At 39.5% G+C, this 12,496-nt stretch overlaps 1 protein-coding gene across 3 annotated transcripts in view; it reads right to left on the bottom strand.

The window, feature by feature from the left end:
* Positions 1–7,720: 7,720 nt before the first annotated feature.
* Positions 7,721–12,496, bottom strand: part of zgc:158659 (uncharacterized protein LOC791141 homolog) — a 45,920-nt gene continuing 41,144 nt past the window's right edge. For all 3 annotated transcript variants that reach the window (XM_067445346.1, XM_067445345.1, XM_067445347.1), the window contains exons 19-22: positions 11,929–12,099; positions 10,187–10,304; positions 9,693–9,844; positions 7,721–8,110 (exon numbers count right to left, since the gene is read on the bottom strand). In XM_067445346.1, coding sequence (XP_067301447.1) covers positions 7,837–8,110; positions 9,693–9,844; positions 10,187–10,304; positions 11,929–12,099 — 715 coding nt within the window. In that variant the 3' untranslated portion in view covers positions 7,721–7,836. The remainder of the gene's footprint in view (positions 8,111–9,692; positions 9,845–10,186; positions 10,305–11,928; positions 12,100–12,496) is intronic.

Genomic DNA, 12,496 nt, shown 5'->3' with positions numbered 1-12,496 from the left:
TCCGATAACACACACACACACACACACACACACACACACACACACACACACACACAGCTTTACAGAGACTTGATGTGCTATAATTATAGCTGTGATATAATAATATTTGTAGTTTTTTTGGTAGAATAATATGTATGGTGGCTCTGAGTTGTCAAAACGTCTCTCAAAATGCATTTTTACTAGGGCTGTCAATCAATTAAAATATTTAATCGCGATTAATTTACATGATTGTCGTAAGTTAACTCACGATTAATCGCATGATGGTCACGAGTTAACTCGCGATCAATCGCATGGTTGTCATGAGTTAACTCGCGATTAATCGCATGATTGTCATGAGTTAACTCGCAATTAATCGCATGATGGTCATGAGTTAACCTTTCGATTAATTGCTTGGTGGTCATGAGTCAACCTGTGATTAATCGCATGATTGTCATGAGTTAACTCGCGATTAATCGCACGATTGGCATGAGTTAACTCGCGATTAATCGCAAGATTGTCATGAGTTAACTCGCAATTAATTGCATGATGGTCATGAGTTAACTCGCGATTAATCAAGATTGTCATGAGTTAACGCGCAATTAATCGCATGATTGTCATGAGTTAACTCGCAATTAATCGCATGATGGTCATGAGTCAACTCGCGATTAATCACGATTGTCATGAGTTAACACGCAATTAATCGCATGATTGTCATGATTAATCGCTATTTAATCGCACAATTGTAAATGTATCTTAAATTAAGTTTAAATTAAGTTTTTAATACTTTAACCAACATGGGTATGGACAAATATCCATGCTTCATGCAAATGTACATTTATTATTAGTGAAACAATACTTATTCAATAATAATCAATAATACAGCATGAAGACTAGACGTATCAAAGGTCAGAGATGTTTATCTAAGAAATTGTTCACGTCTCTAAAGCCTAAACTTAATAATTAAGAATAATCAGTGATTTGGCCCTTTAAGCGATCTGCATTCCCTATTGAACTGCCGGTATTTTGTGTGTGTGTGTGCGCCGAACTGTGCCGCGATTCACCTGAACATTGTGAGTAACACGGACTCAGGAGTGCTCTTGTTCAGAAGAGTAACCTGTGTATTCGTTTTAGCCGATTGTAATGTGTTTAGTTCAATAAAACACGTGTACTGTAAGCGGTGATGGTGTTAATGATTTACCTCAGAATGAGCGAGAGTGAGCTTCAGTGTATTCGCGCTCGGACGGCAGAGAATGTGCTCAGTGAAAAAACACACTTACTTTCTTATAGACCTGGAGTCTAATAAAAGTTAAACAGAAAATATAGTAGCTTGTAGGCAATAGCTGCCCTTTTAGTTTAGAATGTTAATGTCAACCCTTTTCTTTCTCTATTAATGTTTGCTGCTGCATCCTTTGCGTCTGACTGCTCTCACTTTCTCCAACTACGGGCTACGCCACGGATCCAACAGAAAATGTGCGCTGCGTTAACGCGCGGTAATAAATTTAGTGCCGTTAAAATGAATTTGCGTTAACGCGTTATTAACTTTGACAGCCCTAATTTTTACGGATACAAAAACTCAGAAAACTGAACCTGTTCCGATTTTTCTTTTTGACGGGCGAAAGTTTCGGAGGCAAGTGTGATTGACATAACGTAAGGTCGAATTTATTTTTTGACATGCGTAAATTTCGCATGCGAATTACGGACTCAGTGTGCAAAGGCCTTTACTCAAAGAGAACAGTCAGAATCCTTCCTGCTGTGCGGTGTCCAGAATAATAATCCTCCTCTGTGTGTTAATAGGCCAGAGGAGAACTGAGTCTGGTTTATTTTTCTCCATCATGCCCTGATGGAGTTTCGGTCCCTTTGGTCGCCTTTGGCTTGGCTTGCTCAGTTGGGGACACTAACATTAGGATCTAAGTTATTCAACTAAATATACCAATTAAATGAGGTCTTATTTAATTCAATAAACTATAGTACTGATCTGCCAACATTGTCTCTCTCTGATAAATTAAAATAAGCTGATAACATCACTGTTTACTCCAGAACGACTGTACAGCCAAATCTAATTCTGCTGCAGTATTGTCCTGTTTAACACTGAAGCTGCTCTGACACAATCGGCGCTGGAGAAGAGCGATAGAAATAAAGATGACTGATTGATTGATTGATTGATTGATATTTATTGTTTTACTCTTCCGTACGTTGAGCAACAGAAGCTGCAGTCGACTCGTTCTGCACCTTCAGTGTGAACGCCGCTAGAGTCACGGGCCTTTAAACACACACTCAGAAATAATAACCAGACTTTATATTTTAAAAAAAGTTTATTAAACGACTGTAAAACACGAAACATCCACTAACAAACACCCAGAGCCCCTGATTGGACGATCATCATTACAGTACAGTGATGTCACTCCTACAGCTACGGCTGTGCTTCTGTGTTATTGCTCATCTTCTTATTTAGTATTTTTGTCTTGTTTCCAGTCCAAATATCTAAATATTCTTAAATCAAGATGCATTTACTAGATCAGTAAAACGACATGAGATATTTTTGCTTGTTTTCTGGGGAAAATTATCTAAATCAAGTGAGTTTTTGCTCAAAACAGGCAAAATGATCTGCCAATGGGGTGAGAAAAATAATCTTATTTCTGTTCGGAAACAAGAAACAAGATTTCAATCAGAATTAAGATTATTTTTCTCACCCCATTGCAGATCATTTTGCCTGTTTTAAGCAAAAACTCACTTCATTTAGATTTTATTTTTAAGAAAACAAGGACAAATATCTTATGTCGTTTTACTCATATAGTAAATGCATCTTGATTTATGAATTGTTAGATATTTAGACTAGCTTGCGTTGATCATGTGATGCGTTCTGTCGAGGTTCTCTTAAAGTTATGAACAAACGTTAGCACAAAAACATTATTGATACGCCGTTCATGCAGTGTTTTTACATCTAATGTTGGTTAATGTTGCTCTTGATTTGGAACGTTCATGAACATTGTAAAGTAAAGTTCTAGATAATGTTGCCTAACCGAGACACTCCGTATAAAACGACCCGGACTGAAGCGAGTGAAAGCGATGAGCAGATTATACACCGCAAATAACGCTCTTCTTACTCAGTATTTTTGTCTTGTTTCTAGTCCAAAGATCTAAAAATTCTTAAAACAAGAAGTATTTACTAGACAAGCAAAAGTAATTGTCTTGTTTTGGGAAAAATAACTAGTTATATAGTACGGGTTTTTAAACTGGGGTCCCCACACTGTAAAAAATATTTGTTGGTTTAACTTATAAAAGTAAGTAACCTGGTTGCCTTAAAATGTTGAGTTTATTGAAATTAAAAATTTGAGTTGAAACAATGAAGGAAATTTGTTTAATAAATAGAAACTCAAAATATTATTGTATCTGAACCACATAAAAAAAAAAAAAGATAAATCATGAAAATAGCACAATTTGGCTCCGTCATCAGAAATAAAACACACACAATTACCCAATATGCTTACAAAATCTTTAAATAATATTATAATAAAGGTTGTTGAATCTCAAAAAATGTTCATTGTATGAACTCAAAATTTTAAGGCAACCAGGTCAATTTTTTGTATATAATTTTGTGCAGTGCAGAAAATTTCAGGGAATTAAAAGACAAAGCAAAAATGCTTTCATTTTATAAATATTTCTCTCCTTTCTTGCCATATACATACTTTCCAGAATTGTTTATGTTTGTCTTTTACCTTTTATAGTGAGTTTTTCTCCCTTTATCTCACTCATTCTTAACACAGTATGAGCACTGCTAAAAATGCTCTTCTTACTCAGTATTTTTGTCTTGTTTCTAGTCTAAATATCTAAAAATTCTTACATTAAGAAACATTTACTAGACAAGCAAAAGTAATTGTCTTGTTTTGGGGAAAATAACTCAAAATGAAGAGAGTTTTTGCTTAAAATAAGATAAATAATCTGCCAATGGGGTGAGAAAAATAATCTTGTTTTCTGTTTGAATGAAGATTATTTTTCTCACCCCATTGGCAGATTATTTATCTTATTTTAAGCAAAAACTCTCTTCATTTTGAGTTATTTTTCCCAAAACAAGACAATTACTTTTGCTTGTCTAGTAAATGTTTCTTGTTTTAAGAATTGTTAGATGTTTAGACTAGAAACAAGACAAAAATACTGAGTAAGAGGAGCATTTTTTGCAGTGAAAGCTTGTTTACATGCATTTATTGTTCAATTTTTAATTGAAAATGTTCTTTAGGTTTATACATCCAACATTAAATATAGTTTAAGTTTGTCACACTTACTGTTTTTTTCATAAAGAAAAAATATAGAGATGCATTTTAGGAAGGGGGTCATAATATTTGAAACCCCTGGTCTAGTAAATGTTTCTTAATGTGAGAGTTTTGAGATATTTAGTCTAGAAACAAGACAAAAATACTAAGTACGAATTATTATTATTTTGTTGCAGTGTGACCTCGCAGAATCTAACGTTCTGATTCGTTGATTGTAAACTCGCAGATTGATTTAATCTCACAGTGTCACGTCCCAAAGAGAGAGAGAGTTAGAAAATAGACTTTCTTTGCTCATGCTAACTGAGCTCTTGTGGAAGACTAGCGGACTGATCAAAAGCTGCCCGCCGCAGTGCATTCTGGGTAGTGTCTTTTGATCCGACCTCTCTTGCTGTTTGGTTTAAAGGTCAAAAAGCCTGACCTTTGACCTTGATACCCTGAGGAGGACTGTAAACTCAGCAGACGCCCCGAGCTCAGAATAGCTCATGTAGTGTCAGATCGACAGTCTCTGAGGAACTTCCTGTTGCTTTTTAAAGCACCTCACAGTGTGTGTGTGTGTGTGTGTGTGTGTGTGTGTGTGTGTGTCTGTCTGTGTGTGTCTGTGTGTGTGTGGGCATGTTTTTGTGAAATATGAGGACATTACCCATGGCCCCACTTTTCAAAAGGCTTATAAATCACACAGGAGGAGTTTTTATGAGAAAGTAAAAATGCTGAATGTTTCCTGTGATGGGTAGGTTTAGGGACTGTGTGTGTGTGTGTGTGTGTGTGTGTGTGTGTGTGTGTGTGTGTGTGTGTGTGTGTGTGTGTGTGTGTGTGTAATGAGTAGGTTTAGGGGTAGGGGCAGTGTGTGTGTGTGTTTGTGTGTGTAATGAGTAGGTTTAGCGGTAGGGGCAGTGTGTGTGTGTGTGTGTGGTTTCTAGCTAACGTTCAGCTCGTTTTCATAGCCGCCCACAGTTTTTCCGACGTGTTTCCTGTTGAAACAGGAAGTTGAGACACATGAAAGTGCTCGTCGTGTTGAGGTCCTGTGGCTGATGAAGGAAAGCAAACCTGTTTTCAGAACCACCGCACGGCCATAACTCTCATTACTGCATATAAACACAACGTACAAAACGAAAAATACTTAACAGCATAAAAAATACTATCTTGACATGTAAACCCTATTTATATATCAGATTGTCACGTTACTTGAATGAGAATTTGGACTTATTGTGTTTAACATAATAAAAAATCTCACTGGTCCCAAAAACAGATTTGATTTTCTTTATAGGGAATATCATTTCTTCTTCTTCTAACTGTGTGTGTGTGTGTGTGTGTGTGTGTGTGTGTGTGTGTGTGTGTGTGTGTGTGTGTGTGTGTGTGTGTGTGTGTGTGTGTGTGTGTGTGTGTGTGTGTGTGTGTGTGTGTGTGTGTGTGTGTGTGTGTGTGTCTGTGTGTGTGTCTGTGTGTGATGGGTAGGTTTAGGGGACAGGGGCAGTGTAGGGGAATAGAAAATAAGGAAAAGAAACCTGCTTTCAGAACCACTCAGATCTTTGCACATCCATAATTCTCATCAGAGATCCATTACTGGATATAAATATTGCAGTACAACGTACAAAACGAAAAATACAAATACAAAACAGTATAAAAATACTATCATGACATATAAATACTATTTAAATATCAGATTGTCACGTTACTTGAATGAGAATTTGGACTTGATAATAATAATACAAATCTCACTGGTCCCAAAAACAGATTTGATTTTCTTTATAGAGGATATAATTTCTTCTGTGGGATGAAATATGTATACAGTTGCGGCATACGTTTACTTATTTTGTTAAAGGTGTCATGAACTGGCTTTTATACTGTTGTCTGAGGTCAACTAATGACGTTTGTATGGTTTTTACATTCAGAAACATCATAACTCATCAGTAATAGGCTATTTCCTGCACTGGTTTTGAGGCTCTCTCCTGAACACTGGGTTTTGATGGGCGTGTCACGGAGACTTGGAAGTAAACGCCCACGGCTAGGATTGGATAAGATTTGCATATTTAATGAGCTTCAGCTCTGCTGTCAGGATTGTTTTGAAAGCGGCACCGGAATGATTCTCTCACAGGGCTCGCTAAACGTCTTTATCAAACAAACACAATGATTTATCTCTCATCCACCCGCGATTGATTGGAATATTATTTTTTATTACTTGACCCATCCGATCGGTGGATACAAGCGCAAACCGCACACACGCGCGCTCTTCAGATAACAAGTCAAAGGAGTAATCTAGACTAAAATGATAAGACTTTCAGTCGACTCAAACTTGACTAACTAAAAAAGATATGTCAATGACTTAATATGACTAAAACTAACAAGGACATTTAGCACAAGACTAAGACTACATTAAAAATAGTCAAGAGAGTGAACAGCGCAGATCAAGAAATGAATGTTATTTCACTATTAAAGATTCACCGCCTGACGACGGGCTTACGTTTTGGTCTGGAAAACACACACACAGACACACACACACACACACACACACACACAAACACACACACACACACACAGCCCCAGGATGATGGGCTTTGCGAGCCCTGGCCCATAGCATTACATGTCCGATCTGATCCCGAATCACAATGAACCAATAAATAAAGGATTCTCCAGCCTGTGACAGCGTGCTAAGGTATGTTCAGATAGACACGTACACATAATCAATACGATCTGTAACAATGCAATACTATCACATATAAAAACATGTTTTACTCACATGAGTGTGAATATGCTACAGAAGCACAGCATTGTGTTTTAATCTCAATATGTCTGAAAATCCAGTGTCTTGTCTACAAACAATTTTCTTGCTATCTTCGGCGTGTTTTGCTCATATTGTTCGTTTGGCGCCACGAGTCGGTGGGCGGGGTTACATAAACAGCTGGATGGGGCTACATAAGCGGGTGGGCGGAGCTACAGAAGAAGCTGGATGGGGCTACATAAGCAGGTGGGCGGAGCTACAGAAGCGGGCGGGCGGAGCTACAGAAGCAGGTGGGCGGGGTTAGAGAAGCAGGCGTACACATTTATCTATAGAGGCGGAGTTTCCTCTTCTAATACGTCATTGATTTGAGAGCCTCGTTTTCTGGGTCTGGTGTCTATAAAAGCTTTTCTTTGACTAACAGGGAAGTTTTCAGCTCTGAAACTTACAGGATATTCTTATGTTACCATGAGCTTTTATACATCAAAGGCTCAAGGGAAAGCTGATCTCTCAATTCATCACCCCTTTAAATTATTAACAGCAAAGGAGACTTATGGCCGCAACTGTATCACAGTGCCATTATATCTGACCTGTGTGTGTGTGTGTGTGTGTGTGTGTGTGTGTGTGTGTGTGTGTGATGGGTATATTTAGAGGCAGTGTAAGGGGATAGAAAATACGGTTTGTACAGTATAAAAACCATTACACCTGTGGAATGTCCACCCATTTCACTAAACCAAATGAGTGTGTGTGTGTGTGTGTGTGTGTGTGTGTGTGTGTGTGTGTGTGTGTGTGTGTGTGTGTGTGTGTGTGTGTGTGTGTGTGTGTGTGTGTGTGTGTGTGTGTGTGTGTGTGTGTGTGTGCGTGTGTGTGTGTGTGTCAGTGCTCGTTGGGCATGTGTCTGATGGTGTGGAATATCCAGTCCATCTTGGTGGTCCATCCTCCATGATGGGCGTCGTTCATCTGTTTGGTGAAGTACTCCAGCGCGTCCTGCTGGTTCTTCTCCAGAGCCAGCGTTTTGCGCAGATACGCAATATCATCGAAACTCTGCAGCTCCGGCATCCCACAGCCCAACAGCAGAGAGAAGAGGTTGATGAAGAGGCTTGCGTGCTGACGGATGGCCAGATATGCTTTATAACACATCTCCTGAAACCTGAGACACACACACCGAGTGAGAGCAGCACATACACTGCACACTACACACATACATGAGCTGTACAGTGTGTGTGTGTGTGTGTGTGTGTGTGTGTGTGTGTGTGTGTGTGCACGTGTGTGTGTGCACGTGTGTGTGTGTGCACGTGTGTGTCTGAAAAGTGGAAGAAAACAAATCTGGAGCTTTTTCGCATTTCATGGAAAGAGAGCATTATTGCATACAGAAAGGCCATAAAACTGCTAGATCTGCTTATTTCTCAACTTTTTTAGAAGAAAACAAACACAACCCTAGGTATTAATTTGATAAAGTGGCTAAATAACCAACAATAAAGTTTCAACTGCTGACGTTTGTAAACAACACAGCAGTAATGACTTTATGAACTTCTTTACTAGTAAGATTGATAATATTAGGAATAAAATTATAACCATGCAGCCGTCTACTACAGTATCACTTCAGACAGAGCATTAAAAAAACGCAACTTGATCTTAAATAATAAGTCAATTACAGGCCAATCTCAAATCTACCCTTTCTGCCAAAAATACTAGAAAAGGCCGTGTCTCCACTACTATGCTCCTTTTTAGAAAAAAATTATAGAACCTTTTTCAGTTAGTACATATGGTGACATTTTTGTGGGCAGAGTTTAGCTGAAAAAAACTATTTTTAATTACTGGACAAAAAAAGCTCCACAAGTATTAACCTAGAATACTGTCAAATTACTGTCAAATACTGTCAATAACACTTGATGACTGCTCTGTCAAGCCCTCGTCACACACACACACACACACGTCAGTGAGGTTGGGTGTGCCCTTTGATACCAATCTTTCATTTGAAAGCCACGTTTCTAGCATCTGTAAAACCGCATTCTATCATCTTAAAAATATATCTAAATTACGGCACATGCTTTCAATGCCAAATGCTGAACAGTTAGTACATGCGTTCATGAGCTCAAGGCTAGATTATTGTAATGCTCTACTGGGTGGTTGCCCTGCTCGCTTAATAAACAAACTCCAGCTGGTCCATGACAGACAGACAGACAGACAGACAGACAGACAGACAGACAGACAGACAGACAGACAGACAGACAGACAGACAGACAGACAGACAGACAGACAGACAGACAGACAGACAGACAGACAGACAGACAGACAGACAGACAGATAGATAGATAGATAGATAGATAGATAGATAGATAGATAGATAGATAGATAGATAGATAGATAGATAGATAGATAGATAGATAGATAGATAGATTATTGTAATGCTCTACTGGGTGGTTGCCCTGCTCGCTTAATAAACAAACTCCAGCTGGTCCAAAACGCAGCAGCTCGAGTTCTTACTAGAACCAGGAAGTATGATCATATTAGTCCAGTTCTGTCAACACTGCACTGGCTCCCTATTAAACATCGCAGACATTTTAAAATCTTGCTTATTACTTACAAAGCACTAAATAGTTTAGCTCCCCGGTACTTAAGCGAGCTCTTAACGCATTATACTCCATCACGTCTATTGCGGTCTCAAAACTGTAGCCAGTTGATTGTGTGTGTGTGTGTGTGCGTGCGTGCGTGCGTGCGTGTGCTCGGACCTCTCAAACTCTTTGGTCTTAGTGCACTCCTGCACACCCTTGCTGATGACGATGAGGAAGTCTTGTGTGAGCACGAAAGGAACTCGCTCTCGTTTGTATCCAAATTTCTTCTTTTTGTGGTCTAGGAAGTGGCCAAAGTCGATATGGAACAGCTGCAAGAAAAGCACCATCACATGATCAGGGTTTAAGACACTTCATATCCAGTAATATTATTGATCTGACACTATCAGACGAGAACAAAACTTGATCTGATTTGTGACTTCTGTAGAGCTGATTTAAGCTGATTCTGGTCAGTGATTGGCTGGAGCGCTCTGATTTAAGCTGAGTCTGGTCAGTGATTGGCTGGAGCGCTCTGATTTAAGCTGATTCTGGTCAGTGATTGGCTGGAGCGCTCTGATTTAAGCTGATTCTGGTCAGTGATTGGCTGGAGCGCTCTGATTTAAGCTGATGCTGGTCAGTGATTGGCTGGAGCGCTCTGATTAAAGCTGGCGTACCTGTCCGTTCTCCTTCACCATGATGTTGCTGTTGTGTCTGTCACCAATGCCCAGGATGAACGTGGCCACACAGTATCCAGCACATGAACGTGTGAATAAATCAATGGCTCTGTCATAGCTGAGAGAGAGAGAGAGAGAGAGAGAGAGCGTGAGAGAGAGAGAGATGGAGTGTGTTTGAGTCTTTTCATGAATGTCAGGCAGAGCAAAAGCTCAGAGTTTCTCTTCTTCATTCATTCTATCAGCATTTTTTGCATTGCATACTTCCACTCCCCTAAAGGATTATTAGGAACACACACTAATGCTGTGTTTGACCCCTTTCACCTTCAGAACTGCCTTAATTCTCTGTGGCATTGATCAACAAGCTGCTGAAAGCATTCTTTAGAAATGTTGGCCCATATTGATAGGAGAGCATCTTGCAGTTGATGGAGATTTGTGGGATGCACATCCAGGGCACGAAGCTCCCGTTCCACCACATCCCAAAGATGCTCTATTGGGTTGAGATCTGGGGACTGTGGCGGCCATTTTAGTTCAGTCAACTCATTGGCATGTTCAAGAGACCAATTTGAAATGATTTGAGCTTTGTGACATGGTGCATTATCCTGCTGGAAGTAGCCATCAGAGGATGGGCACATGCTGGTCATAAAGGGATGGACATGGTCAGAAACAATGCTCAGGTAGGCCGTGGCATTTAAACAATGCCCAATTGGCACTAAGGGGCCTGAAGTGTGCCAAGAAAACATCCCCCACACCCTTACACCACCACCACCAGCCTGCACAGTATTGAACCGTTCGGTACGGTATTCATGGTTCAATATACGCTTGTGAATTGCTTTTTTTCTGTTTTGCATTTAATAAATTATTTATATTTATCTTCGTTTGAAATATTTCTCTCAGTGTATTTCTAAAGTTAGAGGGTGTTTAGCCGCGTTTTAAAGCCTTGCCGGTTATAAATTTCATTTCCGTTCTACATGTGCTGAGCGCGAGCGCCTGTCAAACACACGCGTTTACAGGACAAAGCCGTCTTACTGCACTAATACTGTCAAACACACACAAGGTTAAAATATATAAACACAGTCGGTTATGTCTGAAGTGAAATTAAAATTGTGTGTGTGTGTGTGTGTGTGTGTGTGTGTGTGTGTGTGTGTGTGTGTGTGTGTGTGTGTGTGTGTGTGTGTGTGTGTGTGTGTGTGTGTGTGTGTGTGAGATGCGAGCAAGTTTTAGCAGCACAGACTAGTTATTGTGAACACTTGTCCTTAAAGAGAAAGTTCACTTCTAAAATTATGTTTAATAAAACAACAGAAAACAAAGAGAAAAAATCACTGCCTGCTCTTGAATAAAGTAATACAGCAGCTTTTAATCAGTGCATGTTGAAGACTGAGTAGTTTTAATTTAAGCCGACATTTATTCATTCAATTTCATACTTAAATGATCTGTAAATCTTTACATATATTTATTTTATATTATACAATACACTGGGAATGTGTACTAGGTTTTTTTTTTAAGTAAAGTTAAGTTTATGTACGGTTTCCCAAGTCTTTTAAGTAAAATAAAGAAAGATTATTGCAATAAAAACATTTTCTCCTCATCATCTTTCTGTTCCTGTCGCCTAAGAATAGAAGAGCAAAAAACCGAACCGTTAACCGTGGCTAAAAACGGTGTGTGTTGAACCATGCATCCTTAATATATATATGATGTGTGTGTGTGTGTGTGTGTGTGTGTGTGTGTGTGTGTGTGTTTCTTACGCCTCTCCCTTGTTCTTCTCTTTAATCCAGTGGTGCAGTGTGTTGCTGTTGAACTGCAGCGCCCCCTTCAGGCCTCCTTTACACTGAATCTGCATGATGGTGTGAGAGTTCTTCACCACCTCGATGAGGCCGACGCAGTCACCGATGGACAGACAGCCGTAGGGCAGCATTCTACACACACACACACACACACACACACACACACACACACACACACACACACACACACAATAGGTTTTTGTGAATTGTGGGGACTTTCCATAGGCGTAATAGATTTTACACTTGACAAACTGTACATTCTACCCCCCTACACTGCCCCTAAACCTACCTATCACACACACACACCCTAAACCTACCCAACACACACACACACACTCTCCATTAACCTACCCATCACACACACACACACACTGCCCCTAAACCTACCCATCACACACACACACACACACACACACACACACACACACACATATGTTTGTTTTTGTGAATTGTGGGGACATTCCATAGGCGTAATGGTTATTTTATTAATTTACATTAACATTTAATCATTTAGCAGACGCTTTTATCC

The sequence above is a fragment of the Pseudorasbora parva genome, chromosome 6 (genome assembly GCF_024679245.1).
Source record: "Pseudorasbora parva isolate DD20220531a chromosome 6, ASM2467924v1, whole genome shotgun sequence".
Classification (NCBI taxonomy): Eukaryota; Metazoa; Chordata; class Actinopteri; order Cypriniformes; family Gobionidae; genus Pseudorasbora; species Pseudorasbora parva.
This window is presented reverse-complemented; position numbering and strand designations above follow the sequence as displayed.